General features: G+C 40.9%; 1 protein-coding gene across 1 annotated transcript in view; it reads left to right on the top strand.

Moving 5' to 3' along the window:
• Positions 1–16,928, top strand: part of znf536 (zinc finger protein 536) — a 267,103-nt gene extending 250,175 nt beyond the window's left edge. The window contains exon 9 of the mRNA XM_034680912.1: positions 16,297–16,928. Coding sequence (XP_034536803.1) covers positions 16,297–16,556 — 260 coding nt within the window. The 3' untranslated portion in view covers positions 16,557–16,928. The remainder of the gene's footprint in view (positions 1–16,296) is intronic.
• The last annotated feature ends 8,817 nt before the right edge of the window (positions 16,929–25,745 follow it).

Genomic DNA, 25,745 nt, shown 5'->3' with positions numbered 1-25,745 from the left:
TAGTTTGTGATCCATGTGTTTCCAGTTTAGTTTTCCTCTCTGTCCTTGTGTGTTTCCCTCCTTGTTGATTGACCTGATGAGTTTCACCTGTGTCCTGTGTTCACACCTGTGTTAATTACTCTCTGTATTTAGTTGTTCTGTTTCCCCTGTCCTGTGTTGGATCTTTGTATGTCTTTCCTGTTCTTACCCTTGATTTGTTCATTTAGAGACTAGAAATACAGCTCTGGAAAAAAAAGAACAATTAAGGAAACACCACAAAAATATATTTTCTCTGGTACTTTCTTTACGTCTTTGATTCAGTTGTACTGTAAGCTACACCGCTCCAAAGTGTGTAAAATATTCTCATTTAGGTATATTATTTGCAAAAAAAACCCCATCTGGTTCAGACAATGAATAATGCAACAAAAACAGACTCATATTCATTTCTAAACAACAGAATACTGATGTTTTCACTGAAAGAGTTCACAAATTGGCATTTGTTGGAGTAAGACTAGTTTGTAATCACAGCTTTATTGTGACTCGGCATGCTCTCCACCAGACCTCACGTCTTTCTTGATGCAAAACTTCAAGCAGTTTGGCGTTGCTAATTGGCTTGTGGAGTGATCACTGAATCAGTCCCTTGTTCAGGAAATATAGTGCACTTGTGTTGAAATGTAACAAACACTGGAGTAGGATTGCTTCCTTGTATGTGGAGATCGGGATTAAAGGTCTTTTAATTTATTCTGTAGCTTTAGTTTGTATGTTTTAAACATGATTTTCTTCCATTGTCCATATTTTATTTGAGTTCATTCAGAAGCTCTAGAATACTGGGGTAATACTTGATTTAGTTAAACTGTGTAAAACATTCAACTCCCAGTTCTTCTGTTACTCCCTGATCTTTGAGCTTTAACCTGACCTACACGATTTAACCTTTTGACCAGCAGCACCATCCTGTGAAACACAGAGGGCCTCAATAGAGATTGATTTCACTTTTTAATCTAATAATTTAATTTCCTCCTAGATATTGTACAACAGTTGATTCAGGTTAAGAGTTCACCTAAAACATCCAAGGCCTTCCTCTCTTTTTGTTCCCATTGGTAAAGTGTGTCTCAGTGTGTCCGCCTGTCTGTTGCTCTGTGTTTCCTGACTGTTTCCATAACTTTGAGCTGTTATCGCTGTGTCGAGGTCAAAGGAAGTTCATGATGATTAATGCAGCAGAGCAGCCGATGCTCTTTGTGTCAGAATGTGAGTGAGAAGCAGGTGGCCTGCATATCTATCAACCCCCACTGCCCCCCATCCTTTTTCTTTTTTTTTTCTCTTTATTGCTGAGAGACATGGATGACAGCCTACGCACAGCACACAGACAACACATGCAGGCGCGCACACACACATTGGCAACACATGCACGCACACACATGCACACATCGCATGCAGTTGGGCATCCATTATCTGTGTACAGTGACAGGTCAGCAGCAGATTGCGCCTCCCTCAGTTCAGCAGGGACTCTAAAAGACACACACACACACACACACACACACACGCACGCGCACATGCACAAGCTGTGAACCCCTTCCAAACCAAGAAAGGAAAAAGAAACACATGAATGTCTGAAGAAAGGAAAGGAGAAGAGTGTTTTTTGGTTTCATTGTCAATACGACTTCATAAAGATCATCAGTTTACATCTCTGAAGAGTTAACAAATACAAGCCAGATAAAATAATTAATAACCACCTTAAACTTTGAGGCTCTCCGTAGGTGTTTCAAATCTGTTAGCCTTTCACCTCTGAGACTTTACAAAGACTGGGTGTCTTGCATGGCCACTTTTTTTCAGGAAGTGGAATACTTGACTTTTGTTGAGATGATTTTTCCATCCTGCTCCTGGGGGATATTTAGAGAAACAAAATCAAAAGAGTAGCTACATCAGCAGCTAAAGACACGTGTTGTGCTGCTCTTGTGTGTGCAAGGTTAGCACTGTTACCTTAGCGGAAAGAGCATTACAAGCAGGAAACACCTTTTGCACCACTTCTTTCAGTAGCTCCTTTTACATTGCATGTTCAGCATGGGACTGTTACACCTTTGCTATGATCAGACAGGAAGCAGGCATGGGAGAGGTAGGTGATTCTGAGATACATGAAAAAAGATCCTGTCAGCTTCCCAAACAGGCCAAAACCTCCAGCTGAGACTGTCACCAAGCTCTCCATCATTGCCTGCACAGTCCAGGGTCTGTTATGCACACAGGGGAGAATAAAGCCATGTATTCCAGCAGCAAGAATAAATATGCAAATATGAACTTACTTAATTTCAATAATTTTGCTCATATCTTACTTACATTTACTTATTTTTGCTGCTGGAATTCATGTTTTCAGTAGGGCTGTCAAAATTCCTCCAAAATGACATTCGAATATTCGCTCTAAAAAAAACCCCAGAGGTTCGAACCATTTGAATATCTATATTTGTGCATTATGTCAATAACAGGTGGACAAACTGATACAAGGAGACATAACTACTTTGTATATGTATTTTTATTTAAGATATAACATGCCTAAAACATACCTACACATTACAAAACAAGTAAAGGACCTAATGGTCTATACCGTAACACCTTTAAGACTGTTGACCTCTCGCTCGCCCCCCTCCCCTCTCTGTGCGCAATGCGCTGAGTGAGTGCTGAACCGTCTGTGGTGCTGAACAAGACTTGTGCGAGCAATTGAAGGTCCTGACTCTTGTCCCTAATATAGGCAGGCTTCATTCAGTGTTTGAAGCAAATACTATTCGCATTAATTGAAGTTAAAAATGAAAAAGTAGTCCACTTACATTCTTGGCGCTTGTATAAAAAAAAGAGGAAAAACTGCATTTTATCCCAGTGTCACTGATTGTCAGGCTCTTTTAGTCCACTGTCAATGTAGGGTCTTAGGCCTGACAGGTTATTTGCCAAAAACATGAGACAGTCCACATGTGAAGAAGACAGTCCACATGTGAAGAGGCCCGATCTCTTATTATTCACTATATTCCCAGCGGAGGAAAAGACGTGTTCAGAGCGCACTGAGGATCCGGGGACGGAAGGATTTCTTTCTGCCGTCTGCTTCACGCTGTGCATGTGTGACTCCTGTGACCTGTCCCTGACCCGTCATGCAGTGCGCCCACTCGCAAAGCAGCCGCTGATGTGTTTTTTTTCCACAGTCGAATATTAATTTTCACAATCCAATCTCCGTTTTTTTTTAAATTTATATTCAAATTTAGAATATCCGTTTACAGCCCTAGTTTTCAGTGGCTTGTGCTTCCTTATAGTCTCCCCTCCATTCCTCTTTTACACATGTGCTTCACTCCTGGAAATGTTCAGACAATATCCAGGTGGGCTGCATGACTGAATGCAAACCACTAACTTTGTCCAGCCAGTCCCCTTGTAAAATTTCTACAAGGTTTTGGGGAGCTGCTGTGTGAATGCAGCATGTAAAAATCAACATTTGCAGTGTGCAGGTACTGAGCTTTACAGTCCAACACAGCTGTCCTCCTTCTGTTAAACCTAACGTTGTAGTTTGAGTTGTGAGAGCGCATCAGGCACAGATAATCTCCTGCTGTGAGGTGCATGAAAGAGAGATTTGGGCCTGGAAGAACTGAACTTTAAAAAACAATGTTAGTAATTCATGTGTGAAAGGGGCTAAGTTTACTGTGTGTTCACTTTGATTTTCCTTTATGGTGCTCAAGGGGCACATCTTTTGTTTTTCACACCACTGATTTTCACTATTTGCAAGAACACAGATAAACAAAACCTAAATAATAAACACGTTTGTTCAATTTGCACACTGAAAACTTAAGACTGAGATTGAGTTTTGTAACGACTTGAGATCTAACGTTCAGGATGAACGTGACAGATGTCTCGTGATTTTATTCTGACACTTGAAATTTGCCCCTGACAGTAAAGGTGTATGAAACTTGATCGATATAAAACGTGCACACGTGATTAGGTGAGGTTAGATAAAGGTGTGAGTGTGCCAGGTGTGTTTGTAATTGAGAAGCACAGAGTGAGTCTGAGTTCAGACTGCAGTGAGTCAGTGAGTGAGTAAGCAAACAGATGAGCGTAGGAGTGTGTGAAGCAAACTTTAAGCACCACCGTAAAAAAAAAAAAAGGACAGCAGCAGACTCCAGGAAAGAGGCATAAAAAGTGGAAATAGAACAAGAGATGAAGACAGAAAGGAAGCAGCTGCTATTTCTGGTTCTTATTAACAGGTCCTACTGGTAGAGCAATTAATAATCTAGTTCAGTATTTAACTTGGGACCTGGTCCCTGGAGGGGACATTTTAGCAAGCTTTGATGCTGAAAGAGCTTCTTCCCCTCCCCCTCTCTTCCCCCACAGTTCCTCTTCTCTCCTTAAGTGCCTCCCTTGGTGTTATTTGTGTGTTGGTTTTCTCTAGTTAAGCTAGGAAACAGACCAAATCACTATTCCCCAAACTTCAGGCCAATTTTCTATCAACACGCCGGCTCGTTGGGGGAAATGCTCTTAATTCATCAGAGGGATCCAGAGAAGGATAAATTCCCCTCAGGCTGTTTGAAGTAATGTTAATGTATTTATTTTTGGAGAGGGGTTGGGGATGAGGGAGGTGGGATAAAATATATATATTTTAGTGTGTTTCAAAAAGTCTCTGGCCAAAAACCAGTGCAGTCAATCACTGGAGAAGTCTTTCACAGGAAAGAAAATCTGTTCTTCATCGACTTTTTCTCTTTCTTTTTAAAACGTGCTTGAAAAATAACCAAAGCCTGACTATACTGGAATATTATCAATTATTATTATTATTAATATATTATTATAATGCTCACAATGCTAACCAATCCAGCTACAGATCAAGTGTGTCTTAGGCCTTCAGGTCTTTGCACGTCGTACTCAGTTACTTTTTATGAAGGTAATCCATATTATCGCTGTGTTCCCAAAAAGCATGTGTCAGTATTGAAATAAACACTATATAGGTTAAAAAAAGGTGTAAATACATTAAGGTGTTCTGTTATTGCAGCTATATTTTTAAACCACTTTTTTTTTTGCACTCTTCATGGGTGCAACACTTAAGGCTGATTTATACCTCTGCGTCTCCCCTACGCAGCAGGGGCTGACGCAGACATGAGCCCCACATACTTGTGCGTCGGTGTGTCGGTGTGTCCGTGTCGCGCAGCAATTCTCCGCCGAAACACTAGAGGGCAGTGTGGTCTCTCTGATAGCCGGCCGCCTGCTTCCGCCCCGCTACGATCTCTGTTTCCTTTTCCACAGAGATTCAGAGCGTGTTCTGTTAATCTACAGCTGATACATGTTGCTGTTTATCATACAGACATGATTACATGAAGAATAGAGAGGAGGAGATGAAATACTAAGCCGATGTGCGGCCGATGTCCGGGAACCCCGGAAGTGTTGTAAATGCGGAAAATACAAAGCCGCCGAGCGGACCAATCACAGGGCTTGCGGTCCGCGTCGGCTCTACGGGGAGTTACATTTTGGAGGAGGTGCACGTCAGCTACGTCCGTAGGCCTCGGCGTAGGTACGGGAGCTACGCGGACCCCCGGCAAAGGGTATGGCGTTGATTCAACGCAGAAGTATGAATCAGCCTTTACGTGTACCTCCACCTGCAGCACACTGATCAGCTGTTTGGGTCTAAAGTGTATGAGTCATTACTGCATCTCTTTTTTACTTTATTTTAAGTGATATTTTTGTCCTTTTTGCCGTTATCTTATAGGACAGCTGAAGAGAGACAGGAAATGTGGGGAGTAAAGAGTGGGGGAAGACATGCAGGAAATGGTCGACGGGCCGGGAAGCGATGAGGACTGTAACCTCTGTATATGGGGCGCATGGGGCGCTTAGACCGCTAGGCCACCAGCGCCCCTACTGCATCTCAGTTTGACATAATTTCAAGCAACAACCCCTGACTAGTTTTGGGCTAATATGATACAAAAGGTCAACATAGATAATGAAGCAGCACATATAAGCCCTCAGGTACATTTCTGAAAGTATACCTGTAATGTCTTTGCAAAATTAAACCCTCCCAGAAAGAACGGAAGAAAGATTCCAGCACACCTTCAAACCTTTAAAAACAGAATCTTGTGCATGTGTTGTCATACATGTGTTCGTATCAGTGTGTGTGTGTGAGTGTGTGGGTATGTGTGTGTGAGGATGTTGCTGCAGTTTGCTGAGTAATCTGGGAGCCACAGCATGCATGCAGGTTATTGGACAGATGGTTTAGCACATTTAATTGCCCACACCTTCTGTGTGTCTCTCTGGCTACAAACTCTCTGTCTGTCTGTATCTCCCTCTATCTCTTTATGGTTTTCACTTTATACCTCCTTAAGTAGTCAGGAAAATGCATCTCATTTATGATGTTTGGCCCATTTGTTTCACATTTTAATATTTATTCTTAACTTCTGTCTCATATTCCAAATGACAAACTGGAAGGACTAAAGTATGTTGGTTTCATCCACCAGGAAACAAAAATATAAAAACTGAGGCTCTCTCCTTCTCTCTCTTTTTGCATAAATTACAAACATGTAGCCAAACACACTGCAAGTGTACGGCTGCATGCAAAGAAACATAAAAGCAGGCATTCCTGTGCACATATGCTAACCCATTCATACAATGCACAGTGACACACATACGATCATTTGCAGAAGAACACAGAAACCAGGAAAGGCATGTTGGCACCCATCCAAGAGCTGCCGTCCTTAAATGCCATTTGATGCCAGCACTGCCATCTGTTGCCGTCTTAAGATAGCTCTTCTCATAAGATGCAGGCGAGGAAAAACTTTTCCTCGAGCCGTGCTGTACTTTTCACATATGGCAACAAAACGCCCAGTGTAAGCACAGTTTGGGTAAGTTACAACATTAATGCAACAACCGCCTCTCTACAATCCCTCCTGTCAGTCGTCACTGTCACTTCAAATCAAACAAAGACGCCCACACAGATATAAAAAAAGAACTTTTATTTTTCCAGCTTGAGAGAAAATAACTTTCACCCCCAATGGACTAATACTGAAACGCTAAGATAATGTACCAGTTGATGAATAATAAAAAATAAATCATGTTCCATGTTGTTCTGAAAGCAATGTTCTGAGATTTGTGCAGGCTTGAGACTTTGACATACCACTCTGTCATATGTATAGCCTATAGAGGGCGGTCACCATATTGGAAATGTTGATTAAGCCAAGCTTTTGGAGGAAGGGGCAAAGACATGGAGTTGAGGTGGGCCTTCAGCCTCCTCTCTAACAGCTACAGTGTACCCGGCTGTGGGTCAAGTAAGCTGTGCCTCTAAATATGTGAAACTTGTAATCCTAACACCGGACTTCCACCAGATTGCATTCGGTTTGTCCTTGCTCCATTGTGGTTTTGCTCCGTGCTCCCTCAACTGTCAACACTGTACGGCTGCGTTTGGACACATGCATGCATTGAGTAGAACCCCCAGACAGCTGGAGTCACAAGGCAGAGGATTTCCTGCAGTAATTACACAATCAGTGGTTTTCTCCCTTCATGATGTGCTTGACCTCATCCATATCGTCATCTCTGGCCTCTGAAAACCTCTGACCCGACTTCAGGCCTGGCTCCACTCATTATGATGGATTGTCAATATAGTTAGGTGAAATACAACATGTATTTTATTCTGAAAACCAACCGTATGTTTATGTTGTTTTGGTGCCTCACTTCCTATCCTGCTCGATCTGCCCTGTGTGCCAGCAACAATAGAAGTCTTGTGCATGTATTGTGGAGGGCTCTGGACTGCCAGAGCTGAAATGGAGCAGAACCGTGAAAGAGTGGAGCCAGTGGAAGCACACACAGTGACTATAAACCTATCAGCTCTGCTACCAGAGGAGAGACAAACCAAACATGGAGCTGGTGGAAGTTAGCTGTAATCTTTACAAATAATGATATTACCTGTTTTTGTGACAGCGTCTGCATATTGTTTTTTTCCTCTTTGTCCGTTACTTCTTCTGCTTTCTTCTGTCTCACCACTTCCTAAACACAACAACTCTGTTCTGGTGATATTGCTAAATCAGCAATACAGTCACATCCCTAGTGTCTACACCTGTGGCGCATATACAGTGTAGTGTTTTGAAAATCATGCATGTTGGATTAAATAGAGTTTTCCTTTGGTAAAAAGTTACTGCCATGGGGCTGGTGACACTTTGAACATAATCAGAACTTACTGTTGACATCTATGGAGTCTATCAGTTGTGTTTATTGATAAAGTTTATGACGCAATATGTCACTTCACCTCTGCTCTTTTATCCTCCTCCTAATCTTTCTTCTCTTTCATGCAGCGGACAGAGGGTTGAACATAGTGCAGTAAGAAAGAAGAAAATCAACTTAAAGATCCAAATGATAAACAGTATATTTGCATTATGTATTAAAAATTCCTGTTTTATTGTCATATTCAATCAATCAATCAATCAATCAATCAATCAATCAATCAATCAATCAATCAATCAATCAATCAATCTTTATTTGTATAGCGCCAATTAACAACAAACGCTATCTCAAGACGCTTTTACAAACAGAGCAGGTTTAGACCACTCTATGTCAAATTATTAAGAAAGACCCAACATCAAGACAGGATGAGACTTGTTCTTATCTCATCTTAATCCACCATGAGCATTGCACCTCACAGTATTTAGCTAGTTAGAGTGGCGAGGAAAAACTTCCTTTAACAGGCTGAAACCTCGAGCAGAACCAGACTCATGTTAGACACACATCTGCTGAGAGGGAGATGGGTCTGGAAAGAGAGAGAGAGACAGAGAGAGAGAGAGAGAGAGAGAGAGAGAGAGAGAGAGAGAGAGAGAGAGAGAGAGAGATGACAATGATGAGTTGGTTATTCGTCGAATCAATGGCGTAGCCTACACCGGAGGTCCGGGTAGCTCCCGTACCTACACATAGGCCTACACATGTAGCTGACGTGCACCTCCTCCAAAATGTAACTAGACGTAGATTCGATCCTGGAAGTGCTGCTCGGCTCCGCTTGGCGGACCGATCAGAGCAGCACTTCCAGGATCATCGGCCGCACATCGGCTGTGTATTTCATCTCCCTCTCTCTATTCTTCATGTAATCATGTCTGTATGATAAACATAACACACTCTGAATCACTGTCAGAGAGACCACACTGCCCTTAAGCGTTTTGGGGGGAATTGCTGTGCAACATGCCTTTAGTAGTAGTCGCTGTTGCCACTGGAGTCTAGCACATTAATTCATTTAAGCAATGAATTCAGCATTTTATCTGTTACCAGAATGTTTTTTTTTTTAGAAATGATTGTGACCATATTTCAATAAACAAGCATTGTAACTTTTCTATCCTTGTTGACAACTTGTTGGTAAGTAGCTACACCCAAAATAATACCCAGCTTTATGGTGAATTCACCTCAAGCAGGGAAATTATTTACACCATCAACATTGTGCAGTATTGAAGAAGATTCAAATCCAGCAGCTGAGGTTATGTTCTTATACAGTTCCTTTACTAGCAGTGCAGTCTCCCCCTGCTGGCTGTTAGATAGAATACAGGTTCACGTCGTCATTAGCTTCACTTTTGAAACCAACTGTTTGCAGTCTGCTCGAGACGGGATAATTAAAGCAGGTAAGTGGGATGATTCATGTGTGGCAGTTTAATGATCATGGGCATGTTTGTGGCAGAAGTGTGATACACCAAACCACACAAACACACACATGCATACATGCACACAGACACACCTCCGCCCACTGAATCCTCTCGTCCTGCCCTCCTCCTCACTTCCTCTTCCCCTTTCCTTCTGATCTCCACGCAGAGGGCCTTGGGGGGTTAATTAACAGGCTTAGATAATGCTACACTAATGAAAACAAGACCACTGTCTCACCCTCTTTTCTCCATTTCTCTCTCTCTCTCTCTCTCTCTGTGTCTGTCTGTCTGTCTGTCTCTTTGTCTTTACTTCTCTTATGTATTTCTCAATTTCTCTGTTCCCTCACTCTTCATTCTTGAAAGTTTTTGGCAAAGCTATTAGTACGGCATCTGGGTACTTGATAAAGACAGGACAAATGACTTAAATAAAGCAAAGTCAAAATGCACTTCACAGACTGTATGGTGCAAAAAAGAGAAAGACAAACATCAGAGGAGCAAAATTAAACAAATTACGAGGTGGGTATAGATGGAGGGAAGTGATGAGTATGCTAGCTAGAAAAGGTCCTATCCCAATCCAGTTAAAAGGACATACTCTAAATATTACACAATCTAACAACCACAGGACATCTTACTGAACAAGAAAGTTCTTGATGTTAGTTGATACTTTAGCAGTCTCACTCTCACACTGATGCCTCTTCGTGACCTACAGAGTGAAATGAGACTATCAGCAACGAGATTGGTTATTTCTCCTTATTCAATTTGAGTCCATATTCGTCCCTCTTCCTGAAGTGTCTCAGTTAGAGCTCTAAAGTAAAGTTTTTCAGTGAGAAGTAAGTTATAAAGCAGAAGGAGTTTTTCTTATCTTTTGATAATGTTCTTTTGAGAAAATGTTTGGTCCTCATGACTAACATTGGAGCAGGATTGACAGACTGTCATTTTCTATTGAAGTATTATTTTAGATGGAGAAACTCTACAACCAGGGCTTTGCTAGCTAAAAGAGCCAAATGGCTACAAACATGATTTAATGTTTTTTGCCAGCGTTTGGATGCTTCACTGCTCTTTGAGAACTAAAGAGTAAACCTTGTGCATATTTCTATTGTTCAGACTAGAGGCTGACATTTTTTCGGGAATCCCTTGGGTCACGGGATTCTCGTGGGATGGGAGTCAAATTTGCTATTAATCACGTGATTGGGACGGTACAGGATAAAAAAGTTAACGGGAGCAGATGGGAGCGGGACGGTCTAGAGCAGGGGTGTCCAAACTTTTTTCAAAGAGGGCCACATTTGATGTTGTCAGAATACCTCAGGGCCAGTGGCTCCTACTGAGACTTAGGAATCATAAAAGTTATAAATGAAATATTTAATAACAATTATTTTACATTTTTTTCTCAATAAATCAGTAACTAGGAAGTCCTCAGTTCTCCACAAGCCACGTAAACATAGCAAACTTTATCTTCTTCTGGAGAATGTTTTTCATTAGGGTCGGGCAATGTGGGAAAAATATTGTCTCATTATTTTCCCATGGCAGGATCATGATCTGGATTTCATCACACTTCTATTTCATGTTGTTTTTAAGACTTTTCTGACCAGCAGACAACATTTTAAGAACTAAATAATTCTTGTCCTGCATTCTGAAGATTTTTATTCACCAAATTTTGCCTTTTCTGCACAATTTCATAATTTAGATCTTGTCTTGTGTCCTCTTTTGTGTCTTCTGAACTTTTAGTGTTCATCAAGAACATTTTCACATCATGATAAAAACATGAATATGAAACCCTGTCAGCTTTAAGAGTTCTTGTGTTTCCTCCTAATTATATTCCTGCAGAATATCCAGAGCTTTGAATTTATAAAAGTAGTCCATATGAAGCTCTTTGAGACGTTTCTGGATTGACTTTAGTTTTTGTTTGTGCGCTTGAAAGAAACTACAAATGTACAGATGATTCAGAATGTGATTCATTTCTGTGCTATAAATAACACGTTTTAAGATAGAAGCTTGGGGCCATAAATAAATGGACCTTGGGCCGCAATTGGCCCCCGGGCCGTACTTTGGACACCCCTGGTCTAGAGGGACTGTTGTTAAGTCTTACTTATGACAGCATGAAGTTTTCTCTGTTCATTGTGTAAACTGTAAACATTACAGTCCCTCCAGGAAGTTGCGATTTCGTGATCGCAACTATCAACGCAAATTCAACCAATCAGCGTGATTCTTTCACAGCCTTGCAATTTTATACAATCAGCGCAACTTTCCCGCAAATTTGACCAATTACATTAATCTCAGCCCCTGCACGTCATCGGTTTCGTCATCAATTTGACTTCCTTGGAACATAAACGTAAGTTCTCACTTGATCAGCACTTTTCAGCAACAAAACACGCACAGAGAACGGGTGAAGAGAGGGGACAGCAGGCAGGACAAGTGACGATGACGACGTTGTTATTTATAGATACTAGAATTATTATCTGAGGGGCTCAGTGTTAGCTTGGTTTCTACCTGCAGCAGGTGTGCTTTATGAACCAGCTCTCCCTCCTCCATGCATCTGTCTCATCTTCATTGAGGATTTTTACCCCCGGTGTGTGTTAGTGACAAAGACACAACCGGGGACGTCTGTTTAATATTTGATGTTTGACGTTTTTGCCACCATTACCATAAAAAGCTCTGCATCTAGAGCTTGATTTAATCCAGTATGGTGATACATCAGACACATTTAGTAAGTTTTGATCAACTCCTAGTCATCAAATATGCAGATTCATTTCAGAGTGCCGTGAACTGACTGTCTCTGCCTCTGTCGCTGCGAGGTACATTCAGGGACCGTCGTAAATGTGCAATACAGTCCTTTCATAGCATTTTTCTGTGAATCCAGAGAATCTAAATACAGTCACAGTGGTCACATCAAGAATGTTTTCTAAACACAACTGTAATTTAGTGTATTTACTTGTCCCTGAGATGTTATTGGGGGAAAAAATCAAAAAAAAAAAATCGCAACTTTCACCGCAATTTTTTCAAAAAGCTGTCGCAAATTCAGGCTATTTGGGCCGCAACAATCACAAATAAATCCCGCGAAATCCTGGAGGGACTGACATTAACTCACAGTTTACACACCTGCTCCACCAGGTAACTCTGGATCTCTCCTGCTCTCCAGTTTAGCTCTGAAGTTTCTCCTTTTTTTTCCTCCGGTGCATTGAATCATCTTTTCCTCTGTAAACTCCGGCTCATGAAGGTGTCCACGTGTGTCCACAGTAAACGGCATGACATCGGAGCGGTCAGAATCCCTCATTATTGAGTTTAGTTGTATTTTTATGACTCTGAAGCTGCAGACCTGAACAGCTGATCAGTGCGCTGCAGGCCGAGGAGCCGTCTGTGTTGCGTCCGTAAATATTGCAAAAACAAACAGGTTTTCTGATGTGAAGTGAAGTGCTGACAAAAATCACAAGTGGAGGGTACACCTAACCTGAGATGAGTGCTCAGGTCTTAGTTTTCTAAAACTCAGGTACAGTATGTGAACAGTGAAGGTAATGCTTCTATGCACTTTTGTTAATTGAGGTATGTATTACCTAAAGACTGAAAGAAAAAAAAAAATGGGATCGGTACAGGAGCGGGAGTCATTCTGAATGGGAGTGGGAGTCATTTTACCAGTATCATTTATTAACTAATGGTAATAAATCAGAGTTTAAATAGTTTAGTTGTTGTTACGTTAAAGTTAGCAACAATGATCTCGTCACTCTGCATCCTACTAAAAGTGGTCTTGAACAACTGCACACTCTAGGACTCACATCTTTACCACAGTGGGTGATAATGCAGTCTTCATCCAAGATAAACACTACAGATGACCATAATCAACACAACAGGAAAACTCCTAACTATGCCTTTAATATCAAGACTGCAATCATTCAATACGCCTTTGTCAAGTGTTACAGAGGAGGTCGAAAGCACACTGGAAGAAAAGGAAAAACCTAACAAACTGTGGTGTGGTGCTCCAGGGCCACAATCAGTACGTGGACTGTTCTGCTTAATAGCACAGAGCATGAAACGCTCAGTAATGATGACAACTTTGGTCTCTTGAGAAAGCTGGGCAGTGTGCATGGTGTGTGTGAAACTCTTTTTAATTTTTAATCCACAACAAACTTTAGCCTGTGTGTCTTTAAGTTGTTCAGGAGAAGTCAATTTCAATCTCCACACTAACTCAAGTTTATACATCCTATCCAAAGTTTTTCAAGCGTTGCAATTCAAACCCCAATCTCTTTCTTCTTACCTCAACATCTCCCCGGAGATAAAACCAAGCTTGATTTGTATTTATTTTTAAAGTCTGCGGAGACAAACAATAAGTGAGCGGGAGAGAGGAAGAAAAAAAAATCAGTTGAGTTGTTTGGGGGCATAACTCGCTCCCCCTAAGTGTAAAATGGGATGGGATATTCTGCCTCTCGGACTTAACGTAATGTAAGAGAGTGTGAAATTAAACCGCACATGAATAAAAGGGGCCCTTCATTGTGTGCCGCCGACTAGCTTATCTGGAAATTCAGACAACTGGAACATCCAAAGCCTCCAAACTTGTAGCAATCCCCTTTGTGTGGCTCCAGAGCAAACAATGTAATATCAGAAAGCCGGAGAGGCTCCAAATCCTGTGTCAGATTGCCAAACACAAAGTAGCTGCTTCCACAACATTGCCTCACTGCGTCCTCACATCTCCGCCTGAGTGTTTGTGTGTGTGTGCTTAAGTGTGCATGTGTCCGTCTTTACACAATATAAGTAGAGTGTGCACTCACTCCCTCTAACCCCATGTGTATGCCAGTGAGTGCTTCAAATAGATTGTTTCCTCTTTAATTCCTGGCCTTTTACCTATTGATATTCCTTGCACCTATCCCCACGCTGCTTTTAAACCCCATATGTTAATTTGATTTAGAGCGTCTCAAATTGAATAAGAGATAAAGATAAAAAAAAAGAGAGAGAAAAAAGAAAACGAGGGTAAGAGCAAATGCACTGTTATTAATAATCTAAAGTACCACAGAGGGCTCAAACTGTCTCTCTTCATTCTGCCCCTCCCTCCCTCTTCCTCCCTCTGCGTTTTGTTTTGTCCTCTCTGTCTGTCTGTCTGTGAGTGAGTGAGCTAAGTGAAGTGGGTTATGATGGCTTCGTAATCGGCATCCCTCAAAGAAACGGCTGGTGCTATTAAGGGCCATTGTGTTTGCTGCAGTGATGATCAGATTCAATCTAGGGAGAACATTCAGTGCTAGAGCTGTTGCAGGGGGGGAGATAGAGAAAAATACCTTGCCTCGTTCTGCCCGGCTATTGTGTTCGGGGGACTAGATGTATGCACGCTCTTCAAAAGATGCATATCGACTCAGGGAGCTGCAAAAGTTTAGTTCAGACGAATGTGCGTGAGCTCTATGGCTGCACAAAGTGAGGTGAGTATTAAGTGTTGGGTAATGTTTTCAGGATATATTTGTTTCAATAAGAAGCTCGGCCGTGCTGCCGGGGCGGTGCAGATGAGACAATCCCTTTTTCTCCTCTCTTTGTCCTCAACTTTACCCTCTTTTCTCAGTCTCTGTTTCTTTGTCCAATCCGTATTGTTGCTAGCAAACTCTGATAAAGGCCAGTGAATGTCTGGAGGTTCACACATGGCCAGAAGGCTGAAGTTCAAGTCAGGGTTAGAGAACAGTACACCAGGCAGAATATCAATCAGTCATTTTATACTTCGTTAATACGACACAGGCAGTGAGGAGGACTGAGACGGCCTAATAATGACATTTGAATTTATGAGCTGACTGCTGCAGTTCTATGTCAGATTCTACTCTCACTCAATATCTGTGTGGGCTTCATCTCTAGGAGGGGAAAAAAAACATTGAGATTTTTCCCTTCAAAGTCATTTCAGTCTGGCCTCTCAGCTACAGAGCATTCAAAGGGACAAAACAAAACGAGTTCACTGGTCGTCTCTCAGGATCTCACTAAGTCCCTCCGGGGCTCCAAAAGTGTCTCAGAATAAACCTAATTTTATGCTCAACCTACATGTCCATTCAGAGCTCTATACCAACACGTCATTCACAAAAGTACACATTGTGTCATTGAAAGGATGTGCTGCCTATAAGAGCATCCTGTCCTTGTAAATGACACAGAACAGCAGTACCAAGACGCTGCCTTTTAAAAATCAAACCCACCTTGAAGTCTTTTAGAGCACTCTTAACTCCATGGATTACTGGAGATGAGGAGTGGGTACCTCTCATATGTTTTCTCTATACATATCTCATGTCAGTGAGCAACAGGTGTCAGTGATGTTCTAAGCAACATTGCAAGGAGCGGTTGAAAGCTAGTCATGGTTGTTGTCAACAATGCAGGTTTTCCAGTGTTATTAGCTTTGCAAGTATATTGAGAGGAAGGAAATTACACTAAACACCTACACATTTCATCAGTAAGAGATACTTTGCCTTAGCTGGTACAAAAACACACAGCCTACATTTAGAAAAATCTACTTGTCCTCATAGTGGCCTTGTAATATCTGATATAAAGGGCTCTTATCAATACTACATGTACTGCAGATTGTTAGTATTATCACCTGTGCTCCTAACTCTAAGCACCTGTTGGGCCAGAGAGAATCAGGGTGCAAAGAAACACAACAGACCACTGAACTTTTGATCCGCTAAGACCTAAAATCCTCGCCTCACACCTTCAGGTCTGGATAAAAAATGGTCCTAATATTATCTTGTTGTGTTTCCCTCCTCAGGTCAGAGAACGTTCAAGTGCAGTTACTGCCCCTACAGTGCCTCCCAGAAGGGAAACCTGAAGACACACGTGCTGTGTGTGCACCGCATGCCCTTTGACAACAGCCAGTACCCTGACCGACGCTTCAAACGCTCCCGTCACGAGTCGGACGCCCAGGACAAGAACCCCGAAGACGCTGCTGGTGGTGTTTCATCTTACGCAGCGATGACAGGAGACGGCGTGATGTTTGCAGGGGAGGAGATGTCTCCAAACGAGGACTGAAGCTGCACAAACTAAAGGGAGGTCTGAGTCTGCTTTAGGATGCATTATATGGAGTGTCACAGATTTATATCATCAGACAAACACCTCCTGATGAAAACGAGTGGTAACTGAAAGACTCAACTGGAAGATCCTGACCAAACAACAGCAAGACAATGAGATGGACAAGAAGTGCTTCAGAGCAGCTTGTTAATAAACCACACTTCCTACGTCATAAACACCAAGTAAACATGTGTTATTAGAAGTCTGTGAACACTTTACTAAGAAAATATTATAATCTATGTATTTGTGTTAAAGTGAGTCAGCAGTTTTTCTTTTTAACTGAGCACAGCGTAAAAATGAAATTAAAGGTATATATATGAAATCATAGTTTTCAGACATATCAGGGAGGAAGGAGGCGACGGAGCAAGAGGGAAGCCAGGCGATCAAAATCATTGGAGGCACTTTTCTCTTAAAATAATACTTTTATCAGAAAAAAGAGATCTGTACAATAATTCAACAGAACAGCTATACTGCTGGGAAGGTTGGGTAGGCAGAGGAGGAAGGCGATGGCACATCACTGCCCCAAACACTGAGGCCACCTCAGAACACAACACCAGCGGCTGCCATTCTCCCAGTGCAAATCACGAGTGCTGTATGTGTGTATTTGTTGTGGCGGCAATGGTGTGTGTGTGTGTGTGTGTGTGTGCGTTGGAGGGTTTGGTGCCAGCCTGACTGGAGCTGTCATCGCAGAGAAAATCAATTCAACACACACACACACACACACGCACACACGCACACACACACACACGTCCTGCAGTGGTAAGCTGACCCTGTAAGGGGGTAAAGTTGAGTCCCATCAGCTGGCCAGAGCCCCTCAAGTCACCTCCTTCTCTCCTCTTTCCTTCCCTCCGCCCTCAAACGCTCTAATACAAGCCTGATCCATTAGAATGGCCTGGATTGTGCAACACAAATCAATCGGCGTATTTAAAGCATCCATTAGCTGACAATAAGGCCAGTTCTGCTCTGCTTTTGGTAATTTAACATCTGAAGGTCACCTTACAGGCTCCACGTCAGAGGACAATGGAGAGATTTACTGTCTGGGTGTTCACTTGGGATGCTATATGATGTTAGATGACAGTATGAGGACCTAAACCAAGCTGTGTAAGACTGTTTCACGTGTGCCGGGGGAATGAGCTGATAAAACCAGCTGCGTCATGTATAGTGTGTAAGAAGGTGTGTGACAGCCTGCAGAAGCTTTTTCTCCACGATTGAAACTTAAAAGTCAGACAAAGAGCCGGGTTTAATCCTGCTCTGATCAGCTCTGTTACAGACGCTGCACAGTCTGATGAAAATGAGATAATCACTTGTTTGACCCTGATTTATGTCCTAATTCTACTGCCTTACCTAAACAATATATATGAGGAAACCTTAACTTGATCATCAAGCTTTCTGATGATTTGCAGTGTTTTATCAGTTATGTGTGAGAGGTGGGAACACAACATGAAGCCTTGATAACAGGATGTTTTGATGTTGTAAAAATCATACCACATTGTGTAAATGGTGAAAAAACTTTGATTGTACTTAGTCTTTCCAGCAGCTTTGGGTAACTAATGATAGAGGAGGATTTAGGAAGCATGGGACCCTATTGTTGGTGGTTCGTGGTTGAGGGCTGAGGGGTAATATTTTTCTGATAAAGAGAAATGATCTGGACTTTAAAAAGTCAGCATCTTACAGCATGCAGCATCAAGGAGGGATTAACCCTTAATACGCCAGGGCCGAAGCACAGCCTAAAGGGGTGAACGGTCTGACACAATGCATACAAAATCACACACACTGAAATAAACACACAACAAACACAACAGAAGGATGTAGAAATACATCCTGCTGCATGCTCAGAGATGTGGAGGAAAGTAGAGAAGAAGAAAGAAAGAAAGTGGAAGTGTAAAGGAAAGAAAAGGCACGTGTGATAGTTTGTATTTCTGCAGGAAGGTTTCAACTGTAGTTTAATTCTTAGAGAAAAAAATCAACTTTTTGACCCAATGCAAACTACAGAACGATTATTATCTATTTTTTACAGAAGAGTCTGTTCTGTCTGTTAGTTCTTTTACTGCCTTTTAAATGAGTTTCTAAAGTCTTTTCCCACTGAGCTTCACCCTCTGAGATTAAGCTGATAAAGTAATGTAGTATAAGCTTTAGGTTTCAGTGCACTTCTGTGTTCTCTGTGGCTGTAGCTCGCTTCTCTGAATGTGTATACCCGTGCTGACCTTAAAGTCATATCTGCAAAAAAAAGTCAAGAAGGGAGAAAAAAAAGTTTTTTTAAAAGTACACATTCCTTTTTTTGGCACCATTTCCTGGCTCATGCAGGTAAAGCATGCACGGTTTCATCACCTTACTCATATGAGGCAATCATTTTTTTGTTTCGACACTGAAGAATGGCAATTGTTGTGATTCCTCTGTGACTTGTACTCTTTGTCCATCCCTGAGAATGATACGCTTTTCTCCCCCCTGCTGTAATCCCAAAATAATCCATTCCATTGTCCCCACGCTGTTTGATCTCCGTCAAGCCTCCTATTGAAGTAGCTGCAGTTTGCTCAATTATAATCACGGGTGCTTGAAAATAAAGGGAAAATATATAACTGGGATCTTCTTTTTTTTTCAGCCAGCAATGGATTCTGTAGTTTGTAATCCTAGGTAAAATACTGTCCACATTCCTAACTGGAGATTTGTAGCCGATTGAAGGAGAAGTGAGAAGAGGGGTTTTGTTGCAAGCTATAAGCTTATATTAACAGTAGATAACTTTGTATTTAAAAAGGAAATGTCCTCTGTCATTATTTATTACTGCACATCTGTTTGACAGAAATCAAAATCTTTCATTAAAGAGGTGTATCAAACATGGACTGTTTACTTCTGTCTAGACGTTCTTGTGTACTTTGAAGCAGTAACATTCATCAGTGTTTTTTCTGCAATAAAACTTTTACCTCTGGGAATCTCTGTCTTTGCTCCTGGATCCCTTCACACCGCTCAGGTCAATCACTCCTCTGAAGATGAACCGTTGTGACAGAGAAACTATTGCTGGGACCTGGTATTGAAATGTTTACCAAAATCAAAGTGATAATTCTTTATTTTGCACTTTAAAACATACCCAGGATATTACTGTTGAAAGGAGAAATAAGTTCCAGACAGTTGTTTACATGCTGAGTCTTTTTCACTCTGTCACTTATGCCTGCATCTCAAATCACAAGAGCTGTTGAAATAAGTGCCTGAAAGTGTCCCAACAGGGAAATAAAAGAGCGACCCATGGGATCCAAAATGTGAGAGAAAAAAGGGAGGGGGTTGAGAAGGCTAAAAACAATTTGACAGCCATGCTATCAGCTCCCTGAGGCACATCTGACGTACAGGGGTTCTTTGTGTTTAACGCTAGTTCTCCTTTAAATATGCACACGCACTACAAATCTATAAATGCTGACTTGAAGCAGTTGATAATACCATGTTTATCATCAAAGTTTAGCACATCTGTTTGCTAACACATGTTATGTTGCATAAAACATAAAGTACATCTGGGATTGATGGGAATAGTAAATGGCAAATGGAATGTTTCTAGACCAGACAGAGCACTTTTAAACTACATTCACACATACAGTACAACCATACACTGATGGTAGAGGATGTTATACAAAGTGCCACTCAGAGCCAGCTAATCCCATTCATATGCACCTCAATCATGGAATCCATTGGCAATCATCGTCTATCATTGTATGTCAATGTGAGGCGGTGTATGCCTCTGGGAACGGATGACAACTTCCAGTGCAGCAAGCGTTTATAAAAACAACTTCGAGCCAGGACTTCCTTTTCCGTGCTGCGTTTACGTCTGCAATGTAAATATTGTTATTTATTGGTCCATTACATCCCCTCACACAGCGCCGGTCTTCTGTTTGAAGTACCGTTGGGTCTCAGTTCAATAGCAGACTCTGATGCTACACTCAGGTAGCATCAGAGGTATCAATCCGAAAAGTAAACCGGTCATTTTCCGGTCATCCTCAAGGAATTTTTTTAATTTTTTTTTACTGTTTGATTGTTGAACAAAGTCGGATTGATCATTCAATCTGGTGCATTCCAGGCAGTCAGGATATCTAACCTCTGATTTTGTAACACAGCGTCCAGCTGATGTGTGTCTTAAAGGTGACATATCATGCAAAATGGACTTTTCAATGGTTCTCTACCTGAAATATGTGTCCCTGTCTACAAACCCCCGAGAATGAAAAAAATCCATTCTGCCCCTGTTCTGATTTCTCCACCTTTCTGTAAATGTGTGTGAAACGAGCCGTTTCAGACTTCCGTGTTTTTGTTACGTAACAACAATATCCGGTCTGTCACGGAGTCAGAGCTCGGAGCTTGTTCAGCCCATAGACTGTATAAAATAATACTGAAACCCTCCTCCGTTTTTCATTACCTGCACACATGTGTGCTAACAAGGAGCTTAGGAGAGAGGCATGCTAGTTGTAGGCTGACTTAATAAACACAAAGGTCGGTTTTACTCCCCACGACTGCAGATTTGAAGATCTAGTGGATGATTTTTATTTATCATGGATAAGTGCTAGCGCTAGTAAGCATAGCTACATAGCTACATGTCGTAGCTGTAGCTGTGTACCAAGACACACGTCGACATACTGACAAATAAAACAACAAGAAACACTAAATCTGTGACCAATCCTCCAGAAAAGGTCCCGCTGCCTTTCTGGCAGAGGTCGGTTTTACTCCCCACTTCTGCAGATTTGAAGATCTAGCGGATGATTTTTATTTGTCATGGATAAGTGCTAGCGCTAATTAGCATAGCTACATAGCTACATGTTCATAGCTGTAGCTGTAGCTGTGTACCATGACACACGTCGACATACTGACAAATAAAACAACAAGAAACACTAAATCTGTGACCAATCCTTCAGAAAGGTCCTGCTGCCTTTCTGGCAGAGGTCGGTTTTACTCCCCACGTCTGCAGATTTGAAGATCTAGTGGATGATTTTTATTTATCATGGATAAGTGCTCACGCTAGTTAGCATAGCCACATAGCTACATGTTCATAGCTGTGTACCAAGGCACACGTCGACATACTGATAAATAAAACAACAAGAAACACTAAATCTGTGACCAATCCTTCAGAAAGGTCCTGCTGCAGGCGCCTCTCCGTCAGGATCAGATTCTGGATCAGATTCAGAGGGTTGAAGTAACGTGATCTCTGAGCAGCCGTGTATATTCAGCCAACATGTAAACATTAGATCAACGTGCTGGAGAGCTGAGGCACATCCACTTCCTGAGGGGGCGTGGTCAGAGAGAAAATAGAGTGTTCTGAGGAGGACTGAAGAAGAGGGGTTTTCAGGCAGACCAAAATCTGATTTCAAAGTGTTTTTTTGAGCATAAACTTTAAAGACATGTTTTGGGGACCTCTTAGACCAATATATGTTGATGAAAAAAGCGTGATATGTCACCTTTAAGTTTACATTCTTCATCTAGATTGTAGAATGCTTGGTCTAGTGTCTTAGCTACATAGCTGCACTTGCATATAGATATCTGTGGATGGGAATAAATGAATTATTGTTATATTACTACTATGAAGAGGCAGGCAGCAGTGCACCTGTTATTGCTCTCGACACAGACTGTTTTTCCTGCAAACGCCAAAGCCTGATACACGATTGGTCAATACTACTTGGACAACAAGAAGATCAATTATTTCACTACATGTGAAGTTATGGGTCTGAATAATCAGGTACCTGATGCATTATTACTAATGGTCACCAAGTGAAACTGCAGTCCAATGCAGCACAATGTTCAATTGTGAAAAGATGTGTTATAAGCCCAAGAGAGGTGAGAAAGCAGTGTGTGCTGTAGGGTTACAGTTTAAGAAGCAGTAGCAAACCTTAAAAAAATGTCAAGCTCATTGTCAGTAAAATGTCATTGTGAGGAGACAGCTGTTCAAATTTTCAGTGTGTTAATTTATCTGATAAAAACATATATTTGCTAAAGTTAGTATATACCTATTCAGATGGCAGTATTTCAACTACAGGTGGTAGCTGTCCAAATGTGGTCACTTTTTTTGCTTCATAAAACTACAATGGCCAGGTCAAGAAAATGTCAAAATGAGTCCATGAAAAGTCAACATTCTGAACAAAGTGATGGAGTGACAGACTTACAGACCAATAACTTTATTCTCAAGAGCCTCACGGTGAGTGTGGCTGACATCAGTTGAACAAAAACCACTCACACTCGAAGAGAAGTTGAAAGTTGAAAACAAACATAGATATAACTGTCATTTGTATTATTAGAGGCAGACACGGATTTAATTACTCAACCTGGACCTTATTGTACCTATGGTTGATAGCAAAAACATTTCCAAAGTGCGTCAGTTTCTCTCTCGAGCCAATGCAGAGACACGAGTTCATGCTTTTATAACCTGTAGAATTGATTATTGTAATGCTCTTCTTTTTGGTCTCCCCAAAAAGAACATTTCTCAGCTTCAGCTGCTCCAGAACTCAGCAGCTAGAATGCTGACAAAGACCAGAAAGAGGGCCCACATCACACCAATTTTAAAGTCTCTGCATTGGCTTCCAGTATCTTTTAGAATAGATTTTAAGATGATTTTATTGGTTTTCAAATCTCTTAATGGTCTTGGTCCTTCTCATTTATCAGATTTGCTTTTATCATATGAGCCAGTGAGAGCCCTCAGGTCTTCAGGTAGCGGACTTTTAATTGTACCAAACGTAAAAACTAAGACCCACGGTGAGGCAGGTTTTTATTATCACGGCCCATGTGCCTGTGGAACACCCTGCCTGAGGATCTGAGGGCTGCCCAGAGCATAAATACTTTTAAAGGCAAACTCAAGACCTACCTTTTTAGTCTTGCTTTTAACTAAGTTTTCTTAACAGTTTTATTTATTTATTTATTTATTTATTTATCATCTATTTCAAATTTAGTCACTTTTATTCTACTTTATTTATTTACTTATTTATTTATTTTAAGTCTCACATCTTATTTTCTTTTAATGGTTTAATATTTTAGTCTTTTATTATCTTAGAAATGTATTTTATTTTGGTGATTTTAATTTCCTGTTTTGAGTTTTAACATCTTATGTTTCCTCCTGTGTTTCCTCATTAAGATAACATGAGAGTGTTTCCTCAGTTCATTCAGCAAATTATTTAGAATTTTTATTTCATTTTTTTTATTGTTTTTATTACTATTGTTGCATATTGTGTTGTTAACCTCAGGATTGTGGGGTGGGTTTGGAGTCTGGGCCGGGGATGGGATCTTTTTCTTAATTTATTCTATTTGAAGTTGTTTTTCTTGTACAGCACTTTGTGTTACAATGTCATTGTATGAAAAGCTTTTATAAATAAAGTCTGATTGATTGATACAATAACTTTGGTCGTCTTTAACAACACTGTCATTGCATTTTCTTTACCAACAAATGGAGGCCCGTTAAAGAGTCACAAAGAACATGCAGTGTTAATTTCTATTGTGTGCAGAGGTGCCTTTTAAAAGTTGTAGTTGTAATGGATATCTCATATACATTTCAAAAACAGGGAATGCTCACAGCGATGCTTTCCAAGTGGAAGATCTGGGAGCAATGTAAATGCAAAGTGAGAGAGGAATGAAAAAAAAAATCTGTAATGAAAGGATAAAAAAAAGGGGGAAAAAGCCAAACCAGCAGCTGAATTGGAAATGTTGTCCCCAGGATGAGCGCTTTTTACTGTTAATGGAGAAATAGAGTGCGTGGCACATTTAATGGGTTTTGTTTTTATTGTACAGCACTGAATAATTAACTGGGAAGCAGCATGTCACATAGATTTATCTTTTAATTAAAATAACGTGGTTCACGCATATTTGAGTGGTAGTCCAAATAAATGCAATATCCAAATTTATGTTTTGTTTATCTTCCTGTTAATTATCCGGAGATTGTTCACTGTACAGCCCTTCATATTCTCTCTCTCTGCATCTATCTCTCCCCCTCTCTCCCTCTTTCTCCCAGTAATAACCAGTCAGGTTTTATTAATTTATGGATAATTGTGGCTGCATGAATAAGGTGCGTTGCATGAAACCAGCCTGGTTTTATAAAGTGAGATGAATGTGTCGGGCTGGCTGACGCCTCCACATGACAGCAATAAAGACGGGGACATTTTTTGCCCTTGTCTCTACAATCAGACTAATTTCCTATATTTGTTTTCCCATTAGAGTTGAGACAAGGGGAAACATCCAGCAACTTCTTGGATGCGTGCTTTCAGGAGTGATATAACCTCAGCAAGTGACAACAAACACAATGTCTGACTTATACAAGCATGACTGCATACATTAGGTTTTGAGCCTCCAGAGGAAAAGTGAGGATTTGTCAGGACTTTAGGGGGTGATCTGTGAGGAAATATAGATTTCTCTATAAAATCATGTGGCAATGCTAAGAGTAAGTATTAAGATGTTACATTACATAGGTGACAACTTTACAAGAAGCAGGCTCTAGACGAAAGGTCAAGGGTTAAATCTGGTCTTTTGGATCTTTTTATTATTCATGTATTTGATCATTTGTTTATCTTGTAAGCCATTTTATCTATGCGTATTTGAGTTGGCTGAGGCTTGATATTTTACTCACCAACCACAGTGGCTAATGGTTTTCCAAAGTTACTCGCCAGTCAACATTTTCACAAGCCTCAATTTTGTCAATAGGAAATTACATTCATACAATAAAAGTTAACTGAAACTAACTAGAACTAGATTTACAACTTTTAAAAATCTAGATCACCACTGTACTGTACACTCCCAAATCAAGACTACATAAACAAGTCATTATCAAATATTACAACATATTAATAAGACAGTGTTGAAGTGCCTCAGCAGCGCCAAAATGTGATGTGAAATTATACACTGGTATTCTGACATTACCCTGGTGGCTAGTGGGAGTGATGTGCCACCGCTGAAATCCGCCCACATTTGGCTGGTTGGTAGGTGTTAATGTCAAGCCCTGTATTCAAGCCTCTTCAGATACACACTCATTGTCACGGTACTTCAGTGTATTTTTGTTTCAGGAACACAAAGTGGCTTTTATTTTCTTCTTATGTTACACATCCTAAACTTCAAATAGTCTGTATTTTAGGCTGAAATAGAACAAAACAGTGTTTTTAACATGGAAAAAACATCATGGTGGAGGTTAAAACAAAACTGACTTTTGATTTC

Source organism: Notolabrus celidotus, chromosome 3, assembly GCF_009762535.1.
Source record: "Notolabrus celidotus isolate fNotCel1 chromosome 3, fNotCel1.pri, whole genome shotgun sequence".
Classification (NCBI taxonomy): domain Eukaryota; kingdom Metazoa; phylum Chordata; class Actinopteri; order Labriformes; family Labridae; genus Notolabrus; species Notolabrus celidotus.
This window is presented reverse-complemented; position numbering and strand designations above follow the sequence as displayed.